The sequence below is a fragment of the Esox lucius genome, chromosome 10 (genome assembly GCF_011004845.1).
Source record: "Esox lucius isolate fEsoLuc1 chromosome 10, fEsoLuc1.pri, whole genome shotgun sequence".
Taxonomy (NCBI): Eukaryota; Metazoa; Chordata; class Actinopteri; order Esociformes; family Esocidae; genus Esox; species Esox lucius.
In genome coordinates this window covers 14,964,493-14,991,088 of record NC_047578.1, presented here as the reverse complement: position 1 = coordinate 14,991,088, position 26,596 = coordinate 14,964,493, and the positions used below count along the sequence as shown (strand labels likewise).

The following is a 26,596-nucleotide window of genomic DNA, read 5'->3' as shown; positions in this document are numbered from 1 at the left end:
GGCCCTTTCCCCCTCCTGGAGAATTTCTCTTCTTAAACACTGCTCCCTTTTTTCCTTTCACCTAAGCCGACTGTTCTTACTTCTGTTCTTTTCTTCTGACTTGATTCTCCCTGACCTTTTTTCAGGCTGTAATGGTTTACCTTCTATCTCTCCTTCCCTTTCTCCTTCCCTTTCTCCTTCCCTTTCTCCTCTCTCTGCATCACTCCTCTCCCAGTGCGCACAGGGAACGAAAGACCTGTTGGGTTCAGCCTCTCGCTCTCCGTGCCCCACGACGGGGAAACCCCAGCCTGTTGCTGCCGCCGACCCCGCGGTGACCTTTAACCCCGCTCTGATCTCCGACCCCGCCGCCATGCCCTCCCTGACCTGCGGTGGGCGTCACCACAGCCACACCACCAGCCCTCCAGACGAACCCCGCCACCACCACCACCACCACAACCGGCATCACAGGACCCGGTCGAGGCGGGGCCGCGGCAGCAAGCGGCCCGCTCTCCACATTTCTAACCCGGCTTACAATGCCAGCCTCAGCCCCCCCTCCTCTCCGGGCCCGAGGCCTAGTCACACGGGAGCGCGGGACCCTAGACGGGACAGCATTGTTGCGTTGCACTGACGTCTGCGTTCACAGTATATATTAACTGAATGTACCTGTGCTACACTTCTCAGCTCGGAAGCTCCGCATGCTGTACTACAGTCTGGTCGGGCTTGCCTGACTCATGGAGTATGCCTGTCGGTTGCGTCCTCAGGTCCGGCAATGTTGATGTATATTTTTTTTGTCCTCAGTTGTCCAATGTTGGTCGTCACATGCCCACGTGAGCCGCTTGAACTTGTTTGTAGCCGATTAGCGTTATTCGCCTGTTGTTGCCTGCTTGAATGATTCTTGCCAATGTCCTTCTACCTCGGTCAATAGCTAGCTGTTTTTGCCTACAGGACTGCCTGTTTCTGCACCGTGGCCCGGACACAGACAATCATACCACACTAAGAATCAGTTTTAGCGTTTGTTTTGTCCGTTCCAATATTCAATGGGTCAGTCACTGAGTGCCTGTCTGCCTGCTTTTTATAAAAAGCCGCGTGGCTCAATTTCTGGGAGGGATTAATTTTAACGGGGGTGGTGTGTAGAGCAAAGGAATTGGCCTCGTGCATAAACAAACCGTCAGATATAAGTGAATTGTTTAACTCTCATTGTTTACCATGAAAAGCACAAAGAAGATATTGGTATTTTGAGTCGTGAACATAGCTAATCTTAATGTTCTTTGTCTTGACAAAGTCAAGCTGGCACTATAAAGCCTCAATAAAGAAAACGTGCCCTGTTAGGAGGGTAATATCTGGCCTAGTCAAAAAAATGTAATCCTTTATGCAAGAACTAAATCCAGTGGATGACATTGAGTTTAGTATGTTCTAGGAAACCCCATTCATTAATACTAGTATGTAGCAATGTCTCTGAACGTGAAGAGATCCCTACATCGATAACAGCACCTCTCATGTGTAACCACAGGCCGAAGGCCATTTTAGATGACTAGTAATCACGTGGACGTAACTGAAGTGAATTGGCAGACAAGGGCATCTTGAAAATCTGAACCTTTTTATTTTTTGGGGATTCTTAGCCACTTATTCAACAAATAACTGTCAGTACTACAGTATACCTCAAATGCCTCGCTCCACACCAGAATGTTATTTCTCTTTACTTACTAAGCATTGTTTCTTGTGTAAACCTCTAATACTTCTATATACTGTATCCGAGACGTGTTAACCGTGTCGTACATTGCATGTGGTTACTTCAAGCCATGTCCAAAGAGTCCTTCACTATCAGGCTGTGTTATTTAGTGAGTGCTAATGGGTATTCCTTCACTCACAAACGATGCAATGCCTGGATCAGCCCTGTTCCTTTGGCAATACTAGACCAATTATTCCCCTTTTGGAGCGTTTTCATTTGCGGGTTTGACATCTTGTACTCTGTGATAAAACGTAAGGGAATACCAAACCAGCTGAACTGAAGGGGGAGAATTGAGACTGTGTTTTCAGATCGAGATTTGTCTATGCGTGTCCAAGTTTGAATGATTTGATATGCAAGTTAAATGTAAAGGTACGTGTTGATACACTGTATACGCCTGCAATACATGCACAAAAAATGCGGTGAATCGACACTGACCCTGAAACGTCACCAATATGGAGTCGAAGGCACACAATGTTCACTAATCACTTTCACAAACATCCTAGGTATACTGTACTAACCAGGTTATTGTAAGGTTTTTATTTTTCCCCCTCGAAGATTTCGGTTTGTTTTTCAATTGAATTGTTATAGGTCACATTAAAAGTGGAAAAAGTTCTGACATGAGTTATCTTTGTCTCATTCTTTTACATCACCTAAACCTGTCATTTTAACAGGGGTGTGTAGACTTTTTATATCCACTGTACAAGTGTATACACAGGTGCTGGTCATAAAATTTGGATATCATCAAAAAGTTTATTTCAGTAATTCCATTCATGAAGTGAAACTTGTATAATTTATATATTCATTCCACACAGACTGATATATTTCAAGTGTTTATTTCTTTTAATTTTGATGATTATAACTGACAACTAATGAAAACCCCAAATTCAGCATCTCAGAAAATTTGAATATTACTTAAGACCAATACCAAAAAATGATTTTTAGAAATGTTGGCCAACTGAAAAGTATGAACATGAAAAGTATGAGCATGTACAGCACTCAATACTTAGTTGGGGCTCCTTTTGCCTGAATTACTGCAGCAATACGGCGTGGCATGGAGTCGATCAGTCTGTGGCACTGCTCAGGTGTTATGAGAGCCCAGGTTGCTCTGATAGTGGCCTTCAGCTCTTCTGCATTGTTGGGTCTGGCGTATCGCATCTTCCTCGCCACAATACCCCATAGATTTTCTATAGGGTTAAGGTAAGGCGAGTTTGCTGGCCAATTAAGAACAGGGATACCATGGTCCTTAAACCAGGTACTGATAGCTTTGGCACTGTGTGCAGGTGCCAAATCCTGTTGGAAAATGAAATCTTAATCTCCATAAAGTTGGTCAGCAGCAGGAAGCATGAAGTGCTCTAAAACTTCCTGGTAGACGGCTGCGTTGACCTTGGACCTCAGAAAACACAGTGGACCAACACCAGCAGATGACATGGCACCCCAAACCATCACTGACTGGAAACTTTACACTGGACTTCAAGCAACGTGGATTCTGTGCCTCTCCTCTCTTCCTCCAGACTCTGAGACCTTGAATTTTACTTTCATCAGAGAACATAACTCAGCAGCAGTCCAGTCCTTTTTGACTTTAGCCCAAGTGAGACGCTTTGACGCTGTCTTGTTCAAGAGTGGCTTGACACAAGAAATGCGACAGCTGAAACCCATGTCTTGCATACGTCTCCAGCTGCAGTCCACTCTTTGTGAATCTCCCCCACATTTTTGAATGGGTTTTGTTTCACAATCCTCTCCAGGGTGCGGTTATCCCTATTGCTTGTACACTTTTTTCTACCACATCTTTTCCTTCCCTTCGCCTCTCTATTAATGTGCTTGGACACAGAGCTCTGTGAACAGCCAGCCTCTTTAGCTATGACCTTTTGTGTCTTGCCCTCCTTGTGCAAGGTGTCAATGGTTGTCTTTTGGACAGCTGTCAAGTCAGCAGTCTTCCCCATGATTGTGTTGCCTACAGAATTAGACTGAGAGACCATTTAAAGGCCTTTGCAGGTGTCTTGAGTTAATTAGCTGATTAGTGCGGCACCAGGTGTCTTCAATATTGAACCTTTTCACAATATTCAAATTTTCTGAGGTACTGAATTTGGGGTTTTCATTAGTTGTCAGTTATAATCATCAAAATTAAAAGAAATAAACACTTGAAATATATCAGTCTGTGTGAAATGAATGTATAAATTATACGAGTTTCACTTTTTGAATGGAATTACTGAAATAAATCAACTTTTTGATTATATTCAAATTTTATGACTAGCACCTGTATATGGTTGAATTAGACCGTTAATGCTCACATCAACTAGTAGTGATTAGTGAAGTCAATCCATCCTTTTATATATACATTTTTATATATATACACAGATGGTCTTTTGGTGTTTCATCATTGATTCTCTCATCACATGAACTTAGACATGGATTAATTTCCATTGATGAGGAAAACAATGCCTTGTGGGATTGTAATTCTACTAGTTTCACAAGGGCTTGTTCTTTTTTTTTTTTTTTAAGCCAATTGATAAAAAAAATAAGAGAATTGTGAATAAAATTGTGAATTGTCACATGAGAAAGTCTCTCTTTGTTAATTCATTTTCAATGTATAAATTGAGTGTTTCCAAAAAAATGAATCGCCACGTTCATGTATAATCAGAGTCCACCAGATGGCGATGGTGACAATCAAATGGTGACAGTAATCAGAACACCTACTGGATTGCAGTATAGATGTGACTAACCATGATTAATGTGGCTGCTACCCCATGGAAAACTGCTTTACCAAGATTCTACATTTGTTTCAGAGTATATGTTGAAATAATTGCATTATTTGCTACCCCCCTAGAGAATGCACATCTTTGTTTAGATTTGGTCCTAAACATAAGTGTTTGTGTTTTTCATAGTTTTACAGTAAGCAATTCAGACCGTTAGTCAGTGCTCACATCGCCCATTTAAAAAAATTGAATTCATAAAATGTAGGCCAACTTGAACAATGTGTTGCCCGATAAAAGAGACTCCAGGATAGACTTCAGTAACAGGCCTATGCATGCATCTTAACTGTTGATTGCTTTTGTTGTCTAAAAGATGGGAGTTACTTAGGGAATGTCCGTGGACTCTGCTAAGGGTTTAACTTCCCCTGCTGAACTGCCCCACACTGTAACTACACCCAAACCACTGATCCTCTGGTTGCAAATCAATGTAACCTCCCTCTAGGTTCTGGCAGGTTCAGCCAACCCAAAGATACTTCCTGGATGGCTCCATCCATATCATTTCTAGCTCATACCCATTCTAACCATTTGAGTCGCGGCACCAGTCTGGAGGATATGCCGCTGCTTACTGTGAGTGTCACTTTCTCCCTCTTCGGCGCATATCTCACTTGGACCGGACACCTCTTATTTGCAATTGCGCGTGAGCGCTCGTCTTCAATCTTCTTCACCGTTGGCTCCACAAACAAGTCAGCGCTTAAGCCACTGAAAAGGGAAAATCTACAGATTCCACATTGATTTTGTGATGTGTAAATTAATATGCCCGTTGATTCTTGAAAAATATAACAAATTCCTCATGAGCTTTATTCAGCCGTTTTTTAAAGCATGGTAAAAATTATAATTTGAATGGCATGGATGTTCTGTTCTTACATCCATAGTCTTGTCTTTGAATTTGACGGTCGCCAGCCCCATTGCTCGGCTTATAGTGAAACAAACAGGGCGCACTATGTTATTGTTTTAACTGTTTAACCATTTTCAGGCTTAGAAGTAGGTTTTACACACATCCATGAGATCCCTGAGGGAACTGAATCAAAACCTTTGCACCACATTGGCTTTTATTTTCTTCGCTAGTCTTTGTATTATAGTACAGTGAAATAAAGGGGGAGAGTTGTCGGGAAATCATGTATTCAGTTCCCTACACCAGCTGATGAGGGCTTTGTGTTGTCACATGCAGGGGCGTCTGGTCATTAGGGGCGGGTACAGCCCCACCTGTTGTCAACAGAAAGAACTGCAACACATTTTTAAAAATGTTTTCTCGTAGATTACTTCCTACAATTTATTATCGATTTTATTTAATGCTCATTGGTCCCTGCCTTGCTGCTTCAGGCTGCGTTATGCCAATTCAAATTCGCAGTAGTAGGCCATAGGCTGTGTGAATGTGGGGCTAGCCCCTCTCTCACAATGCAATGTACATTGTACGTGTGAAAATATTAATACGCATGCTCAGAATGTTAGTGTGATCAATGTAATTTGATGCCTTTAAAAGTAGAACACAAATTTGATGCCAAGTGGGGCTGACAGCCGGTAGCCCCACTACAGCGTAATTTCGTATTTCAGACCTGATTGGCTGTTTGTCTGGCGCCAACATTAGTCGGCAAAAAGTGCGAGGAGGGTACATTTTCTTAGCTAGCTTGTTAGCTTCAGAAACGCCAGATAACTTGAGAAAATTAATAAAGTGGATTTCATACTCGAGCACCAGTTTGAAACCCTTAATTTGGAGGAGAAACTTGAAGTAAAGCGACTTGGTACCCATCAGCCACGGGATTTTGTCATCACTCAAACTGCTGGTAAAAGTAACCGTGGGTTTAACGTGGAGTGGTTTTTGTAGAAAAAGTGGCAAACGTTTAGCTTACAAAAGAAGGCGCTCTTCTGTTTTCCATGTCTGCTATTTGGTGGAGATGGTACTTGGTCGAGGACGGGTTACAAAGATTGGAAACATCTTTCTGAGAGGATTGCAAAACATAAGAGCAGCGGGAGACATCTGGACAATGCTGTGAAATTGGGCTTATTTGGAAGGGTAAAAGTCGCAGCCCAAGTTGACAGTGCATACAGGAGCTCCATTGAGCAGCATAACAAACAGGTAGAGGAAAACAGGTACGTTCTCAGTCGGATCATAAAATTTATTAAACTGTGTGGAAAATGTGAAACCACATTGCGGGGGCACGACGAGTCGGTGGACTCCCTGAATCCTGGAATATTTAGAAGCATTTTCGAGGCTATGTGTGAGGGTGATTCGGGACTTCAGAGGCACTATGACCCTCAGCCCGTAATTAAAGGGAAATATAGCACGAAGTGTATGAAGTGTACAGTGAGAAAATGGCCAATAAAGTGGATGAGACATTTGTTGCCATACAGGCAGATGAGACAACCGATGTCTCCTGTAAATCACAAATGGTGGTTGTATTGCAATACATGTTGCCTGACAATACAGGTTTTTGGAGTTTAGGAAGTCAAAGATAAAACTGGACTCGGCCTCTAATAGCATCAAGGGTGTGCTAGAACCACTGAAGCTGGGAGAAAAGCTGATCGCTCAGACATGATGGTGCGGCTGTAATGAGTGGAAACGTCCGAGGGGTACAGACATACCATGAAAGAGACATACCCACATGCTCAGTTTGTTCACTGCTATGCTCACCAGCTGATCCTGACCTAGCAGCAACTTTGTTCAGCAAGGATAAGCATCCTGAAGGTGTTTTCTGCAGATTTAACTGCTTTTGCCACCTTTTTCTCTGGCGCTCCAAAACGTGTTGCGGCACTTGCTGGGACAACACAGTGATGCATTCCAAGGCCACACGTGATGGAACTTTAAAAGTAGAACTGTCAATGCAGTTTGGGAAAACCGCGCTGCGCTGCTCCTGTGTATGGAGGACATACGCACACAACCGGGATGGGATGAGGCCACCATAAATGAGGCATACGGCCTGTCAAAAAATCTCTGGGACCAAGCCTTTCTGCAGCTGCTGGAATTCTTTTGTTTCCTTATTCCAGAAGTTTATGTTTTATACAACACTCTGTAAAAACAGAGCATCGATGCGTCTGGGATTAGAAGTGTGCTCACCCTTTTCAAGGAGAATTTCCAGAATATGCGGAAGCAAACTGATGAATGGGCTACCACCATTCACGATGGAACAGACGAGCCAGGCCGACTAGTAACCAACACAGCGCCAGTGATGAAGGAGGCATGTGACACAGTCATCTCCCAGGTGGAGCAGAGGTTTTCACAAAGTGACCACCTGATCGCTGCCAAGCTGGTTGACGGCTCTCTCTTCCCACAATGTGTCCTGTAATTTCCCTACATCTGAGCTTGACTGTGCGGTGAAACTATGGCCTCTAGGAAACAAGGAAAAGTTGAAGTCTGAGCTGACCACTCTGTACCGCCACACTGAGCTTCACACTGGTAAGACGGCCCTGTCTCTGTTAAGATCCATCCATGAGAACAACCTAGAGGAGGCTTTTGCTGAGACCGTCACTCTGCTGAAAACTATCATAACAACACCTATGACGACATCCGAGTCAGAGAGGAACTTTTCCACCTTGAAGAGGGTAAAAACCTTCACTCGCAATACCATGGGACAGCCGCGACTCAACGTATTGGCCATGTTGTCCATCGAAAGCCAGCTGATTCAGCCGCTACACAACTTCATTCCCTAAGTCATCGAAAAGTTTGCCCAGAGGAAGAACCGCCGTGCCACCTTTCTCTTCAAGTGAGCCCTCAGCCTTGGTGGGTGAAAGCACATTTTATCATCCTGCCTTTGTGGTGCTGGTCCGTGCATTGGTCATATTGTTGTGCTGGATCGATTGATATAGATGGTGACGAGTGTCAGTGTGTCCATGCCTATCTATTAAGGTCGTTGTCATAGAATGGATCTGTATCCCTAAAAAGTTGTCTTTCCGCTTCGTTGTGGCCTTCAGTGGTGTTGAGCTCATTGCTGTTCGCGTATGGCCCTGTAGGCACATTGGTTCTGAGCTTGGTTGCATTCCTAATTTAGGTTTGTAAATGTGACAGTGATAATTTTACATGTGTGTGAGAGAGAAGGAGAGCAATTACACAAGAAGGTCTCTCTCTCTCTCTCTCTCTCCAGTATGTGTACACCTGGTAGAAGCAAGAAGCTCTGTCGTTAAAAATGTTTTGTGAAGCCACGCTGTTTGTTGATGTGTTAAATAAACACATCAGTAGCAAGAGGGAGTTTTGTAGCTTTACTGGTATGTATCCTATATTTTTAAATGGTTTGTGCCCCACCAATTTCTTACATATAAAAACGCCACTGGTCACATGTAATCTTTACTAATGCTCTTTCTGGCATGGGATCCTTTTTCTGATAGAATCAGTGATTTTATCAGATTTTTTTATTTTTTTATTGCAGGCATATGTTTTTCAATCCGGAAATGTATTAAGAGACAACTTCTGAGGAGAGGTTTTTGCTGGCCAACCCTAATAACAGGTTACAGTGTTTATAATAATGAGGGCCGGTATCCTATTTCAGCCATAATGTGGCCATGTGAAATTGTTTTGGAGAGAATGATTGCAGAAAATCATAGTGATTCCCATTCCACTGACAATGATCCATGATTGTTCATGCTACATCAACAAAATACTGCTCCTATTTCAAGCCTGCCGGTAAGTATCCGATTGGGATCCTGATCAGTAAAAATAGACAAAATGCTAATTATCCACTCCTAAAAACACACACACACACACACACACACACACACACACTCTACAGATAACACCGATAAGGCTCTCATTCCTTTTCGTTGGATGACCAGTAGAGATCATGGTGATTGAACGTCTCTTTTGTGCTGTCTTGTTCTATGCACTGTGTGGCCAGTCTGTACACAAGGCCGTTCTTAGGTGTGGTTATCGCACCAGTGTGGTACCCTGAACCCTTTCCATGAAACATGAATGGAACAAATCTTGATAATGTAGCTGTCTGCCTCACAGGGTTTGCCATGTTAATGAATTGGCAACCGAATATGACCTGGTGCAACTAGCTTTTTTTAAACTAATGCCCATATACTGGAATTGGTTTATTCAGTGATGCTTTTGAACTGATTTGGGCAGACATGAAATATAAACCACTAAATCCCTGTTGTTGTACAGGTTTTATGTTACCTCCCCACGTTGTAGGCTGTATGCGCTCCTTTTTCTCCGGATTTCATTTTAAATGATTTATTAGTCACATTACAACCAGGCCGGCTTTGTTTAGCTCATGCTTCAAAATGGGCCCTATCTAAAGTAAATTTACATCTCAAGAATGTCTCTTAATAAAGGTTACAATGAAGGTTGTGTGTGGTATAAAAATGCTCTGTTGGCATATCAGGTCATTATAATGTGCATTCTACTTGTGGTGTGTAGTTCAGTCTAAATATCATGTTTCATTTCATTTAATAACAAGATTAAGTCTGTTTTTGGGTTCTAAATTGTTTGGTTCACATAGCAGAAATGAGGCGCTGAATAATAATTCTTGCAGCCATTAAGTTCAATGCATTCTCAGACTTTCTAAATAAAGGTATATACTAGATGTACTCCAGTTCAGAGAGATGAGGATAATGTCAGCTATGAAATATTTTGTCTGCAGAAGAAAAAAAGATATTTTGTACAGTACATATTTCAGCAGCACCAGGTGGAGAAAATAAAAATGAAATCTGTTTGGAAATATTTACTGTAGTAAGCCACTTGCTTCATTACAGCCCAAAATGTTTATTTAGACGGCAATGCTTTTTCAATGGACAGAAATATGAATTACCTTATTTGGCTCTAAGGGACTGTAGAGGCTGTAGAGAGCAACAGACTACATACCAATTCCTGTGAAAAGTGCCGGTCAGAAAAACTTTCACCCTGCATATGCATGTTGTCTATAAACATTTACTGGCCATGTGTACACATGAAGTCGAGTGTGGAACTAGGAGTTCCTCTTTGTTGCGTCTTTGTTTGTCCATGCTCTTTGAATGATGTGGATGTAAAAAGCGGGTGTCCTTCATTTCTGAAACGTCCATACCTGTTGACATGAACTGTTCCCTGTTATCCAGCATCTCTCATGAGAGGCCTTACTCTCCCTCGCCTTTTTTCTTCTCTCCCAATCTTTTTCTTTAATTCTCCTCTCCTCATTTTCTCCCATCCAGGACGTGTTCATGTTTTTGTTTAGCCACTCTCTTCCCCTCTCTCTCCCTCACGTTTTACATGTTTTCCGCAAACAATCTGAACCACAGACCGCTGGTCCCGCTGAAAGACAAAGACTGAACCAACCTGGCAACCCGACGTCGAGGCCTCAAGCCCTTGTGATGGAGGCAGTCTCCCTGTGCCCAAAAAGAATGTCAAGAAAAGGAACAAATAGGTTTTATTGCTACCTAGCTAAAACAGTTAATTACACATGGTCTCTGACGTGGAATCTTTTCTGTAGGCCTTTCTGTGAGCAAACTCTGTGGTTCATTGTAAGCTGCCTATTTGACCTCCACTTTCTCCTCTGGCTTTTGCAGCACTCTGTTATACATTGACAAGTGAGTGTGTGTTAGACCACTGTGTGTGTATTTATGTGTAGCCATGCATGAGGCACGAGTGAACATAGACACAGGGACAGGAAGTTATAGGTCCTTACACACGTGGAAAATGAATATGTAGATATGCACATATACGGAGAGTGAAAATAATGGCAGTGTGTTTGTATGGTTGTTTTTTCCCGCCCTCTTCAGCCTAGCCGTGATTTGGCTGAGAGCAATTTCATTCACTAAGGTAGTCTTCATCCTTACTTGGTTGTGTGGTCGTCCCACCTAACTATCTTAAGATGAGTGCACAAATTGTGAGGCGCTCTGGATGAAATGTCATGTGAAATGTCATTTAATTGTACACAATGTTTATTAACAACTCAGTAAGGGGACACAAGGAGACAGGAGTGTGTATTTTCTTTTCTCCCATTCCGCCAGTTGAGAGGGACTGAGTGGAGTAGGGGAGATCTGTCACTGTTTTAATATCTATGCTCGTGACCAAAATGATTGGCACCCTTGCACTTTTTGGCCACCCCTGAACAGTCCAGACTCTTGTCTTGAATCATTTCTGGTTGTTTTTTTGAAGTGTTTGACACTGTCCTGGCTGGAAGGCCAGTGCTTAATTTGAGCCGGATCAGAATCCGGCACCCGTCAGATTTGTTTCATTTTGTTCTGGCACCTATTTTCCACGGATCTGGTATCTGTCGCACATTATTTGTCTTGTCACTGAGTTCACTTTCTGCTGTTGCCCATTACCGATGAGCTTCATTCGTGACAATTTCCTTTCTCTGAGTCACGCTGCAGGAGCAGGTGAAAAGATCTGCTCTTATTTCCTTCCTTGCTCATTGCAGAATTCCACATGACACAGAACAGGAGAATGACAATTCGGGGATTTTGCGGGGAAATAAAATGAAATGTCAAACACAGAAATATGTATTTCTATGTCCTTTATCTCAGCAGGATTGTCCAGAGTACTGACAGCTTGGAGCTACATGAATATTCCAAACTACAACAATGGTAGAGTACAGACTGAAGTTAGTCTTATTGTAGCCTTTGGTGTTTCTTGTAACAGGCTTTCCCGACGCTCATTGTAGTCACTGTACGGTAGTCCTCAAACTGTCCAGCCTGGTTTTAAGGGCATTTCTGATAACTGGTGTACTCAGTGGTTCTCTGCTTGTACTCACCAGCCTGGTTGAAATAGTGAATTCACAGGTGAGTTCAGTTTCAAGAGTGAAGAAGAATCACTTGCTTGAAATCAAATCATTTTCATTTCCTCCAGAAGGTGCTATGTGCTTTGAGTCATTTTAGCATTAATTGTGGAACACACACATTTTTGTTTTTTGTTCAGCTGCAAACCATAGAAATACAGCACATACTGTACGTGGATAACCACATTTATTTTTTTGAATTTCATCAGTTTCTAGTAGAAATGGTGCCTTATTTTAAATGGGGGCAAGAGTGCCAGTACTTTTTGCCATGACGGTACTTGGTCTAGTTCCCCTGCGGTGAGGCGGCAGGTTGACTGGCTCTGCTTGAATGGTTAATCCACCAGAGAAGAAAGTATATGTGATCCACTTAGTCCCCTGTGTAACCTGCTTGTCCTGTCTACACTTTCCTTCGCTGCAGATCAAGAGCTTAACACTGATTCCACTTTCCCTTTTTCCTGTTACTCAAATAGCACTTCCTGTATGGTTGCCAAGTCAGTCACTGGGAGTTGGATCGTTGATTACATGGACAGGTTCTTGGATTATGCCCAGTCCTTCTGAGCACCTCGTCCCCGGGCAATTACCCACAACGCATCTGCCAGGCACAACAACCATTCCAAGTTGGCAATATTGACCAAATCATTTTATGGGAGTGACCTTACTGAGTCAAGTATTTATCATGTTTTGATTTTAGTGACTACAAATACTGAGAGAAGAGGCTACAAATGGAGCTGGATTTCGGATGTTTGATTGAGTAAACAAACACAACCATTACAATCAGTCTATCCTGAGCCGTCTACATATTACATCAGAAAAGCAAAGCAGCTAGGAGGCTCCAAAGCCCAACGCAATTGTGTTTTAATGACAGGGTCATGACAGGAGGTTGATGGTACATGAAGTGTGTTCCCTGGTGTTCCACTGGCGTTGTAGCCTTGCACATATTAACTTGTTTAACCATCACATCTAGCTCTTATGCAAGAGAGTTAATGCTTTTTCATGACATGGTAAATTAATGAGTAATGGGGAGTATTCTGAATGCAGTGGAGTGGCGCGTAATTAGTTTAGTACACGAAGAGTTTAAAACATTTAAGAGTATCTGCAATTACAACAATGAGCTCTAGTCCTGAGTTCTGGTCCTGCTCTGGCAAAAACGCCTAGTTTCCTTCGCCCTTCTTTAGATTCAGTCATAACCCGCGCAATGGGCTGTTAAAATGGGGAGTCATTCTTCTCGGTTAGCTTGCTTCGAAATCAGACGACCCCTTCCATAAGTTCAAAACAAGATAGGGCATTTGCTCAGTTCAGTTTCTGAATTCAAAATGCATGGAGTAAGTGTGGAGATTTGGAGAAGAGCAACATGGATGTTGAGGGCCCAGGGTGGCTTCAGGCAGCCAATAGCAGAGAGGCAACATCAGCCTACTAGCTGGGCGTACTTGTAACACTCCCGACAGCTAAGACAGCCATGCAGTGAAAGCAATAGCATGTAATTCAATTTCAATACCGTGTCATGCCGGCTGGGTCTTGTTTCTGCTCCAACAATAACAACTATCAACATTTCCCTCCGCATTCACATAATGCTAAATACTGAAAGTGTATACTTATTTATTCAGGAAAACCGTGTGTGTGTATGTGTGTGTATGTATAGTGTGTCTGTGTGTGTATATATATTTAATATATATATATATATAATATATGTCATCTGTTAGTTGTGTGGTGAGGTGCCAGGGAGGGCTCTGACTTGAATGTTGTCTGTGGGCACTGTGCAGTGGCCTGGGGTAGGCTGTGTGATTTCATGTTTGTCTGTGAAGAGAGGCTGCCAACATCTGGTCTGCTATGAAAGGTGGGTCACAAGCTACAGTAAGAGAAATATGAAATCATATTGACTGTCCTCTGTTTTACCATGGACGTGATAAAGGGTCTGTTTTTACCTTGGCTTCTCTGTGTGTGTTTCTCACGGGCAGTCCCTCTTTATGTACATGTGTGAGCTCTCGTGTGTATGTAGGTCCGTTCTAACTCAGTGAAGTACGCAAAGGCCAACCACGTCGGTTTCCTGAATGAAGTTCATTTTCCATTTTGATTTCACAACTCTGAAATACAGTATGAATATGTATGATTTAGAGCACTGTTGCCTGACCCTGTTCCCATACTGTCCTGTACGTTTTCTCTTCAAACCCGATTTATGACTTAACTGATTTTGTTTTTTATCCAGGTAATTGTTAGATTCAGGTGTGCTAAATTAGAGTTGGAGAGTAAACCTACAGGACAAAAGATCTCCAGGAACTGGGTTGGGCAGCTCTGCTATAGAGAGATCGAAGACAAGAGGCGCTATGACCCCTGTCTCCAGGTGGTCTCTGTGAGATAACGGATTACGTCAGTGGGATTGTTATGTTATGGTTGTTCTGCATGATCATTTCTCTGGGATTGTTATGTTATGGTTGTTCTGCATGATCATTTCTCTGGGATTTGACAGTTACAGAAGTACCTTGCTGGAGCGTTTGAGCTTTAAGTGATAAGTACTGTGTAGTGGAGGCTGAATCTTCTGCACGTGGCCAGCTATCAGCTATCCGTCAAAACAGTCTTTCGCGTAACTTTAAGCAAGTAGAGATGTTTAAATATGGGCTTGAACTGGAACCAGACCAAAAGAAAAAAGTCAAAACCTACTTTGTGTGCTTGACTAAGCTTGGATGTGGGGAGTGTTCCTTTCCTGTTCCCTAGAAATTGTTTTGTTTTTGGTTGTGAGTATTTGAAGACATCTGATATTTTTTTCACATGTAGGACTGTTAATTTCAATAAAACATGTGGAAACAGAAATTCTAATGTAATGTCATTTTCCAGATGGGAGCAAAATATGAGTGGGAGGGATGCAGAGAGATAGGCGGGGGGTGGGGGGGGGGGGTTTGGAGGTAAGGAAGGAAAAAGGGTTATGAAACACAGCATGAAGCTCCACACCCAGCTAACGACCATCTCTCTCTACACCCAGCTGTCCCTGGACAGCACTCCCAAACAGATAGGGCTTATGGCAGCCATATGGGCTCTATTCTTTCCTGTCTATCTGCCCAAAGGAAATGGGGCCAGGGTTAATCCAACCACCTTCAAAAACATTTTACATTATTGCCCCAGGCAGGAGAGTAGATGAAAAGGGACTTTTATTAACATTTATTTTGAAATGCATTTATATTATGTATCTATGTATATATTTCCTTATCGGAGGTTAATTGAGATCTCTAAACTAAGTGAAATATTGTGGTTTAGTAAACCGTGGCATCTGAAGTGTAACTCATTTGCAGAGGAAAGTGGAGACGATGCATGAATGACTTCTTACTGTCACAAACTGCATTAATAGGAAGAGATGTGAAGCGAACACACACCAACACACACTAATCATTCTAATATTGCACATTCCTCGCATATCTTGAAATTACACCAGAATATATTCCACATTTTCTACACATTGTTCCTTTTTTCCATTTCATTATATTGAAAGTATATTCTGTGTACCGTTAACAAAGCATATATATACAGAAACATTCCAGACTGTACAGCAACAACCATAAAACCAAATGGTTTGTGCCCTGAATGCTGATTTGGTTGAAAGTTGTGCTATAACGTAATTTTTTTCTTGTTTGATTGTCAGAGGTATGACAGTTATTAATGAGTTAGGAAAAAGAAGAGGGTCGATTCAGACCGTGAGTGTATTAAGAGCTGCTTGCGTGTTCTAAAGTGAGACTGAAAAGACATTCCAGAATATTCCACCTGTGGTTTGATCCATCTGTCCGTCAAGGGTGGACGATCAACAGAAAGAGTGAGGTGAGCGTGTGAAGACCAGTGTCTGTATCCAAAAGTTAAATTGTAACTGAGTTCCAGATGAGGCTTCACTGCACACTCAAAAATGGAGGTACGAAACAAGGACAGTTCTATACTTATAGGTACACTTTTGAAGAATGTTCCCCCAAAGGTACAATATTGGTCTTTATGGGGACAGAAGAGCACCTTTTGATTAACAGAAATGGTACAAAGTGAATTAAAACAAAAGAAAGTACACTGAAGGGTACACAAATGTCTCTCAAAAATGTACCCCCCCCCAGCGACGAGCATTTGTACCCTTGTAAGTACACACCGGTACATCTATTTTTGAGTGTGTGTGAGACTGTTGAAGCGTTCAGAGGGAGGAAGTGAGTAGACACTTTTTGGTTTCTACTCGCTGCTGCACTGATGGAACAATCCCGGGTCAAGATTCCTCAATTATCTTCTCCTTATTCTGACACCCAGATAGCATCACACAACCTTTCCTCTGATTGGATGTGGGACCGCTACCTCATGCTAACGTCACTAAGACAGAGCCAACGCCGTTCGTCCTCTATGCGCTTCAGGGCATTTCAGTCATACCAAAAACCCCATCATGTCCCGCTGACAAAATACCACCTTACCTCACACACACAGCCGCACTGGCACGGGTCCAAGCAACGGTCATTTAATGTTCACTGAGGAACTACAGGGGGTTCTGCGGGATTCTAAAAGTGTGGAGAAAGAGATGGAGAGAAGCCTGAACCAGCTTGCGTATCATTAGCGCCCACTTACAATATGTCAGAGCCATTGTTCTCCCGGGTCACATCCTGGTTGCCAAGGGGTTGGGAAAGTACATCCCAGTGATTGGCCTCTTAGGGCAAGCAGTCTGCTGCTTACACTGATCTGATCACCCCCCCCCCCCCCCCCCAATGACACAGGAGGAAAACACAACCTGCTACCTGTTGATCGACTAATGCGTCTTTGAGTCTTTGTATGCAGCACATTAGCCTCGGTCCTCCCATCTCCACATGCATCATCTTGTTAATTGCCTCTGTACTGTGTCAAAAAAAAAACTCAGGGTTTCCGATGTGAAGATTGCTGTATAGCTCTTTGGCGGTCAGTTATCTCTTTGTCGTGAGTTATGTAATATATAAGTTTTAGCTCCCGTGTGTCACCACCCAGCCGCGGCCAGTGGTCAAGACGAACATTCCCAGACAGAGATGCTGCTCCTCAGCAGTTCGATTTCATTTTCCGCTTTTCGTCCATTTTCCCTGCGTTTCCCCACCCTGCCTTTCAAACTGTAATTAGTAACTCTGGCTTCATGCTCGGTCCCAAATGGCACACTATTCCCTAGGTAGGTTGCTGCTTTTGACAAGGCTCTGGTCAAAAGGAGTGCACTGTACATGTAGAGGCAATAGGTTCACATTTAGAAATTGTGATTTCTGGATCTTTCCGTCTCAGTTTCCAAGCAGCCACGTTTGATGGTCACACTCCGGCGTTTATGAGCTCGGAAAGTTCCTTCTTAATTAGGGGTGTGATCGGGGAAAGTCTCAGGACTGTGAGTCGATGCACATTCTGGTTAGAATCTGACTGTGCTCTTACTTGAACCAAATGAAGGGAAAAATATAACATTTTCCTGGGAACGTGTGTGTGTGTGCGCGCATGGATGGATGGAGTTCCAGTTCAATATGATCTTAGGAGTTCACCTCAAATTAAGAAATGCCAAATATCACTGCTAATGTGATTTTTGCCCAACGAGAAGCTTAATCTCAAGCAGAAAGTTTGGGAGCCTTGACTATACCGTCTGTCTAAAAGCCCAAGGAATGAGTGACAGGGAATCTCTCTGGCCCCGAATGCTGCTAACCCAGCCACCCATTGTCCAAAACCCCTTGGTTATGGAACGGACAGACACAGGCTGGCTGGGTCCAGGGAGAGTATTTTTCTGGCTAACCAATACCCTCTTAAAAGGTGGGTGGTGAAGAAGAGAACAATGCAGAGACCAGCTGTGAGGTGTCATAAATTGACCCTGTGTCCAGACTGCAACAGCTTTAAACTACTGAAGATTTGTCTCTTTCTTTCCTTCCCCATTCTTCTGATGAAGTGTGTGTGTGTGTGTGTGTGGTCCTCTGCATGTACGAATGCCTGTTTAAGTGTCATTGTGCGTGTGTTAAGGTGAGGATTGGGTCAGGTGTCAGGCTCCCAGTGATGAATTGAAAGGAAGATTAAACAGTGAGAGAGGAATGGCTGCAGAGCCCTGCAGGGTTAGCGTAGCAGTTAAGAGGACAGGGGGAAGACTGTTCCCTCTCCGGGGTCTGTGTTACCCAACTAATGGTGGACTGAGTCTGGGACTGGAGCTGCTGGAATTTGCCACTGTGGTGATGTAAGTCTGGGGCTTTGCCAGCCAACTGTCAAAAGTCAAATACTCAAGTATATCTTCTTACATTTTGTGTATCTCCCTCACATCAAGGTATCATCTGTTTTACAGTCATGTAGAGGCACATTTGAGACAACATAGAATATTTGAATTGGCTGAAGCCCCTCAACCATTATTTGACCTCTGGTCAATATTAAACTAAAATACATTTTAGAATACTTGCCTAATACATTACTTCATTGTGTCGTACATCGTCTATTTTCTATAATTATCTTTTTTTTTTTTTTTTTACCATTTGTACAAATGTTTCATATCCATAGTATATTACGAACATGTTGTGCTTAAGAATAAGATCCTAGGCTGCATCCTCAGGAAGGTAAGTTGTTTAGTGTCACAACTGTAGGACTGTGGTATTGTTGGTATTCGCACTGTGTGAGCATTGGGGTTGGTCTCCTGACCAGCGGTGTTTGTGCCAGAGTTTAGCGGTACTTGTGCCAGAGTTTAGCGGTATTTGTGCTAGGACATTTTCAGTAGCTGGGTCAAACCACCAGGCAATTGGCCTACCAACTGATACAGGGCAGAGATGTAGCCAACTGAGGACACCAAGTTCTACATAGTCTCTTCCTTCCTTACTTTGTCTATAACGACTCAAGCGAAAGTCCATATGTGGAAGGATAACCACTCAACCCAATGACACAGAGTCGCTGTTGGAAAGCTTAATTCAATCCTGGGGTGGTCTTCCTTTGAGCCTGCTGTAACTTTAATAAATACAGAGATATGGATTTCACACTGTTAGTATATCTTGGTTTGATAAAACCAAGGGCCACATTGGCCAGATGTGGAGACAAAGTGAAGGTGGGAGAGTGGATTGAAGCAACATGGGGGTGGGCTGATAGAATCAGGGTCTTAATGCTTGGTGTTTAATGAGTATCATGTGTGAGCTATTAGACTGTGGTTTCATGTGTTTCTTGGACAGAAAAGTATTTCTTCGAAAGAGCACAGAAGATGTGTTCCAGAGACTCGTGCAGGCTCAAAACCAGACAGGACAGGGCGGGCTAGGCTGTTCCACATCACGCCACACCAGAACTCAACCAGGAGGCCCTGGAGATCCAGGCAAAGTGAGGACCAACACTTCACATATGTGTGAATCAGTATCTAGCCATTTAAATGTATCTAAGATGAATTGCTTTGACGAATGAAAATGTTTACTCCAGTTCAATTACAACATCCAAGCTATAAGGAAACAAGGATAGAATAGTGTATTTGTAAAGTACTGGAGCGGACACCTGGGATGACAGAACTGGGATGACAGAACTGGGATGAGCAGCCTCAGTGGACCAGGATCAATCCAACAAACAGTGGCTCAGGTATTGGAAAATCCTATGAGTTTCCTTGACTGACAAACTCCAATTTCAGGCCAAAGTCTCTCTCTCTTAAAATATCAAAAACATATTTTCTGCTGGTTGGGAGTGAAAGCATACAGGTCACAGTCTGGTATTAAGAAGGCTAGGGAGGTATTTAAATTAACCGAAAAGATTTGGAACTACCTAACCTACCGTTTGAAGAGACCAGGGTTTTTCCTGGCACAAAATTAGTCAAAGTTGGTACCCCTACCCCCGCTACCCCATGCTCCACTGGATGCCCCCCCCATGATATATTTTATCCAGATATTTATAATATCTGGATACACTCTGTGATTTACTTTATATAATATCTGGATACACTCTGTGATATACTTTATATAATATCTGGATACACTGTGATTAACTTTATATAATATCTGGATACACTGTGATTAACTTTATATAATATCTGGATACACTTTGTGATATACTTTATATAATATCTGGATACACTGTGATTTACTTTATATAATATCTGGATACACTCTGTGATTAACTTTATATAATATCTGGATACACGCTGATTTACTTTATATAATATCTGGATACACTCTGTGATTTACTTTATATGATATCTGGATGCACTCTGTGATTAACTTTATATATTTTCTGGATACACTATGTGATTTACTTTATATAATATCTGGATCCACTCTGTGATTTACTTTATATAATATCTGGATACATGCTGTGATATACTTTATATAATATCTGGATACACGCTGATTTACTTTATATAATATCTGGATACACTCTGTGATGTACTTAATGCAGTATCTGTATACACTCTGAGATTTACTTTATATAATATCTGGCTACACACTTGCAAAAAGAAAACTATTGTAGTGTTAAATCTGCCCTGTTGTCCATGTCCACTTGAGCAGTTAAAGTACGCCACAATGCCTTCCCTAAAAGCAATTAAAATATATAAAAAAATCTATTCTTTACATATTAATACGTTACATATTTAATCTTTTTTTTCATATGCAGATTTGTACCCTAATGTTTTTTTTTCTATAGTTTCGACTTGGCTGTTAAATAAGCCCCCAAACACATTGGCTCCACAATGCTTTCTAGCATTCAGAGCATATCATTCCCTCTTCATTATGTCTGAGACACCCAAAAACATTTAGCCAATGAGCATCAAATCTATGTTTATTCGAAGATCTACGAATCACATAAAAATATGAAATCACTTATCAAGCTTTATAATTAATCACAGTCGGTATTATTGTTGTCTATTTTTGCTGTTATACTAATGTTCTTGTTCATTTGACTTGCATTAAAAACACATCAGAGCTGTATATATTACAGCCATGTTGCATTGTTTTTTTCTCCATCCTTGCCTTGACCCCACATCATTTATGTGGGGTCAGCTGTACTTGGCTGTGCTGCTTGCACTGGTCCAACATTTTCACGTTCATGAATTTATATTGTTAGTGACTTAAAGATGCTTATTTTTACACCGTATATTGCATATATAATGTCGTTGGGGACATTCCCTAATCAAATCGTCTTTTACGAATCATCCTTGTCTGTCTCACAAACTCTTTTGAAAAAAGTCATCTGAAACGTTAACAAATGTTATGTGGGTTGGATGTAGTTTAGGCGTTATTAAGGTTTCATGGACATTTTTTGACATGATTGGGTGTAAAAGAAAACTAGGATCCACATGTTTTCACGACGTTACTCATCTCCACGACTTCAGGCCCCGTCTGGTCCTGTACGCATGGTTGCCAGGCCTTTGACAGTAAACTGTGAAATCTGCATACTCCACAAAAACTACTCAAACGCACATTTTTCTATATATTCTGTAGATCGACCCGACAAGCCCATTAAGAATAATCCGAATGTGGGGGAAACCTACCCGCCTGGCAACACTGCCAACATGAAAAAAGTTCCCACCTTTCACATTTGCTACAGTATTTCGCTGGTGAGGTATTTAGAGTATGAGCTAAAAATTATGTTTTACCATGCTGACACACAAAAAAAATTATTCTGCTGTTGTAGCCCATCCGCCTCAAGGTTGTGCGTGTTGTGGCTTCACAAATACTTTGTTGCATACCTCGGTTGTAACGAGTGGTTATTTCAGTCAAAGTTGCTCTTCTATCAGCTTGAATCAGTCGTCCCATTCTCCTCTGACCTCTAGCATCAACAAGGCATTTTCGCCCACAGGACTGCCGCATACTGGATGTTTTTCCCTTTTCACACCATTCTTTGTAAACCCTAGAAATGGTTGTGCGTGAAAATCCCAGTAACTGAGCAGATTGTGAAATACTCAGACCGGCCGTCTGGCACCAACAACCATGCCACGCTCAAAATTGCTTAAATCACCTTTCTTTCCCATTCTGACATTCAATTTGGAGTTCAGGAGATTGTCTTGACCAGGACCACACCCCTAAATGCATTGAAGCAACTGCCATGTGATTGGTTGATTAGATAATTGCATTAATGAGAAATTGAACAGGTGTTCCTAATAATCCTTTAGGTGAGTGCATATACAATGGCTCTAAAAAGTTTTGAACCCTTTGACCTTTTCTATATTTTTTGTAGCATAATGGCAAGTGGAAACAGAATGGTTAATTGCCGCTGATCAACGCAAAAAAGTCTAAGTGAAAAATAAAAAATATTATATATTTCTAAAATAATGGCATTGAATGTCCCCTGGAGCACAGTTAAGTCCATTGTTAAAACATGGAGAAAATATGGCACAACAGTCAGTCTGTCTAGAACAGGCCATTCTCAAAAATAGTGTTTGCTGGCGAGAAGGGCACTAATCAGACTTATATTCAGACTGTATCTTCTCTAAAGAAGATACAGTCTTCCACAGCTTGTAGACACTGGGCCAAAAGGCAACAATAGCCCAGCACTTCACAAAAGTGGCCTATATGGGAGAATGGCAAAAAAAAACAACACACCTCTTGGCTAGAGTTTGCCAGAGGCATGTGAGCGAGACCAAGTGGACAAACATTCTATGGTCTAAAACCAAAATAGAGCTTTCTGGCTTCCACGCAAAGCTGTATGTTTTGCACAAGCCTATAGCACTGCACATCATCTTGAGAACACAATCCGTACCATGAAGCATGGTGTTGGCAGCATCATGTTATGGGAATGCTTCTTTGGGTCAGGGCCTGGAAAACTTTTGAAAATAGAGGACAAAATGGAGGCAACAAAGTACAGAGAAATCCTGGAAGAAAATCAGTGAACCCAAACTTACAACCAAAGCCACACTGGAGTGCCTTAAAAACAAAATGTAAATGTCCTGGAGTGGCCCAGTCAACCTCAATCCAAATGAGAATATGGAAGAGTTGAAAGTTTATGAAATGAGCAATTTTGATGAATAGGCAACAATTGCTGTGTCATGATGTGCAAAGCTGGTTGATACTTATCCAAATAGACTCATGGCTATATTTGCTGCCAAAGGTGCCAAATATTGACTAAAGCCGGTGAAATCCTCTGCAAACGATTATTTTTGTTTTGTATTTAAGTCTCTAATTAAAAAGATTGTATTCACTTATCTTGAGGCAAGGCAGACGTGGTACCACTCTTCATTACCAGAAATCAAAACTGTTGAGTGATCAAGCTGCTTTTGTTCTATACTTTTAACTGTAACATTACTTTGCTGTTGAGCTTGCTTTCAAGTAATCCAAACATGACCAGGCAGCAAACTATTTTCCAATTATGCGTTTGTTTTATATCCCATCTGGTTAAGGCTGCAACCTAGATTTATTCATCCAGAATAATGTTAGCCTTGTTTGTTGATCTGTAAGGCTAGCTATGCAGTTCCAACCCACCCAACTGCTGTTAGCAATGGTCACGTAGCTAGCTAGCTTAATAATTAATGTACAGAAGACACATTTTCAGATTGCAGTTGGATATCAAATCCCTTTCAGATAGAAATTGCGTAACTGTTTTGGCATTGTTTCCACCATCACCGTTTATAAATAGAAAGATGTTTTATACAGACATTGTGGTAGACTAAAAATATATGGATACACTAGCTTGATGTGCTAAATAACTATGAAATACTTCTGTGTTTAAATAAAGCATGTATTACGACACAATTTAGTGTTAACCATTCTTTATGGAAGAATAATTACGGCTGTTAAACAGCCTGCCAATACAGTTACAAATTTACAGTTGATTTTCGACTGTCCCTGTCCAGGGTGGTCAAGAAACTAGGCTGTGAAAATGTGTAATTGGTCCACCGCATTGAGTGTCCTCCACCAGGACCCTGAAGTCACAGTACGTAGAGCGATTTGAGTTGGGCATAATGCTGAAGCTGACTGAATTCAGTAAAAATCACTAGGTCCATTGCAGTCTATCACCATCCATACATAAAAGGAAGACTGCATGTAATTCACACCATGGTCAAACTGGCTTTATTTAGGCTGTGTGTAAATGGGATATTAGTATTAGTTATTCAGTGAAATGTCTATAATACTACCAGTACATTTGGCATTGATACGATTTAAACCCTGAAATGTATCCTGTTCATTTGGCATTGATACGATTTAAACCCTGCAATGTAACTTGGTCATTTGGCAATGATACGATTTAAACCCTGAAATGTATCCTGTTCATTTGGCAATGATGCGATTTAAACCCTGAAATGTATCCTGTTCATTTGGCAATTATACGATTTAAACCCTGAAATGTATCCTGTTCATTTGGCAATGATACGATTTAAACCCTGAAATGTATCCTGTTCATTTGGCATTGATACGATTTAAACCCTGAAATGTATCCTGTTCATTTGGCAATGATACGATTTAAACCCTGCAATGTAACTTGTTCATTTGGCAATGATACGATTTAAACCCTGAAATGTATCCTGTTCATTTCAAGCAGATCACATGGAAGTGAATGGCTTTATTCACCCTTCAATGGCTTTATACACACTTGTTGCTTTTGATGTTACAAACCTGTTTTTTGACCAGACCCTACTGACCCTAGTCAAAAGCAGTCCACTACATGAGATACAAAATACAGTCTAACAGAGCTCCAGGTGATTCAGTTAATAAGGCTGTAATACCGAATAACAACCACTTTCCCTGCCCAGCCTCCTTCCTCCTGAGCCTCAGTCACTTCCAGTTGAAGCCCTTTCTCAGTAAATCTCTGATGAGAATAAAATGGAACACATGCAGCTGGATCCATGACTGCCCCTCCTGCCTAACTCTCCATCCAAGGGCTTTCCCCCTGGATATTCCTCCCATTTACCACCACCCTCCCACATCCGTCCACCCCTTCTACTCCCCCTTTCCTGAGCCTCAGTCCCCCTGCCGTTTTTACCCCACAAGTCCCCCGTCCCCCTAGACTTTATGCTTCCAACCCCCGTCCCTCCATCCCCCTATCCCTGAACTCAGCAGGAAGCTTGAAGCCAAGTTGGAGAGGTTTGGGGGTTTAGGGTTTTGTGTTTATGAGGCTAGGGGGGTTTAACAAGGAGCCTTAGAAGGTACAGAGGTGTTTCATATAAAGTTGTCCCACAGGCTCCTGTATTTCTTCCCCCCTGCTGTTTCACCTAGAACCTCAAGGAGGTTGTTTGGTCTGGGGGAAAAATCTGCACATCTCTACAACGAGCATCAGCGTTTGGATCATGTTTGACTGTGTTATATGGCATGGGGGAAAAGGGCTTCACTAACAAGGACAGGAGGTACTGGAGCATTACACACATTACTGTACAGAGGTACAGTATGTTTTCATGGAAAACAAGAACATTTCTAAGTGACCCCAAACTTTTAAACGGTAGTGTATGTGTAATGTATGATGTGTCTCTCCCTTTGCTTATTTCCTGTGTCTGTAGGTGTAAAGGCTGCACTTGTAATAACCCATTTTAACTGGGAGAACCTGAGCTGCGTTTTTACAGTCTTGATTGTTCAGATGCAAATAGGCTTTGGAGAACAAACATGCTTCTTCAGAATGTATAGTCAAGTCTGATCTACTTGTTCACTGTTTGTGAACATTTAATAACACAAAAATACTTTCTGAACTGCAGCTATTTCAACTGATAATTACAAATATTGGTAATTGAAGGAAGTGAAATCTGCTATGTACACGAGAAGATTGGACAGGCTCGCAAGTAAAATGTTGCTGTGTCTCCTATTTCCGACTAGCACATGAATGCAGCAATAATCCGCTACTGAGCTGGTCTGTGTATACGTGACAGTAAGGCTGTTATTGTGCAGACTGTGGGGGCCTTCTGTACAGGAGCCTTCCCCCTGGAGTCCCCACACATATTGCATTACTCCTACTTTCCATCTTCACAGATCTTCTCATGGAGGAGGATCAACATTTATTTGAAATACTTTCAATTAAAAATATTTCTCTATGTGCCAAAAAATGTAATTGAATATAAACTGTATCCATTGTGGTCAATTAATTTGTGTGTTTACACACGTTTTACTCTTATCTGATCCATCTCTGAGGGCCACTTTATTTGGCTTGAGCTCTGCTGTTGCGTGACGCAACATGTTAGAACTATCAAGCACCTTCCTAACTGACATCTACTGTTATTTTGAATTCGTTTTTAGAGTTGACATGAAAAAAGAGCCAAAGAAATCTCTAAGGTAAGATAAACTGCTCCACAAAGAGTGCATTGTGTTTGACTCTTAATCATGTTTTTAAGATATCGTCATTCTCAAACAGGACACCTGCTTTTCCCATTAAAGCTCTGTTTTTGCTTGTATTGGCTGGCAATGCCCCAAGTAACTGTTTCTCTTTTTGGTTAAAAGCTTGGCGAGGCCCCCGATACCAACTTCTTATTAGCCACAGGGCTGCTATTATCTAAGGTTGTATAACATATGGGGATATGGCATGGAATGACTCAAATAAGGATATGAAAAGCAATGAGAAATTAAAGCAGCGAGCATCATTGAGGGGGTTTCACTGCTATGAGG

At 41.8% G+C, this 26,596-nt stretch overlaps 1 protein-coding gene across 7 annotated transcripts in view; it reads left to right on the top strand.

The window, feature by feature from the left end:
- zdhhc18b (zinc finger DHHC-type palmitoyltransferase 18b) overlaps window positions 1-26,596 on the top strand; it is an 83,429-nt gene that overhangs the window by 11,606 nt on the left and 45,227 nt on the right. For 3 of the 7 annotated variants that reach the window (XM_034294739.1, XM_034294738.1, XM_034294737.1), the window contains exon 9: window positions 215-2,291. The exons of 1 other annotated variant lie outside the window; for it this stretch is intronic. In XM_034294739.1, coding sequence (XP_034150630.1) covers window positions 215-607 — 393 coding nt within the window. In that variant the 3' untranslated portion in view covers window positions 608-2,291. Of the gene's footprint in view, window positions 1-214; window positions 2,292-19,273; window positions 19,601-26,596 lie in introns of those variants that run through there. 3 more of the 7 variants (XR_004576261.1, XR_004576260.1, XM_034294740.1) reach the window with 2 other exon arrangements.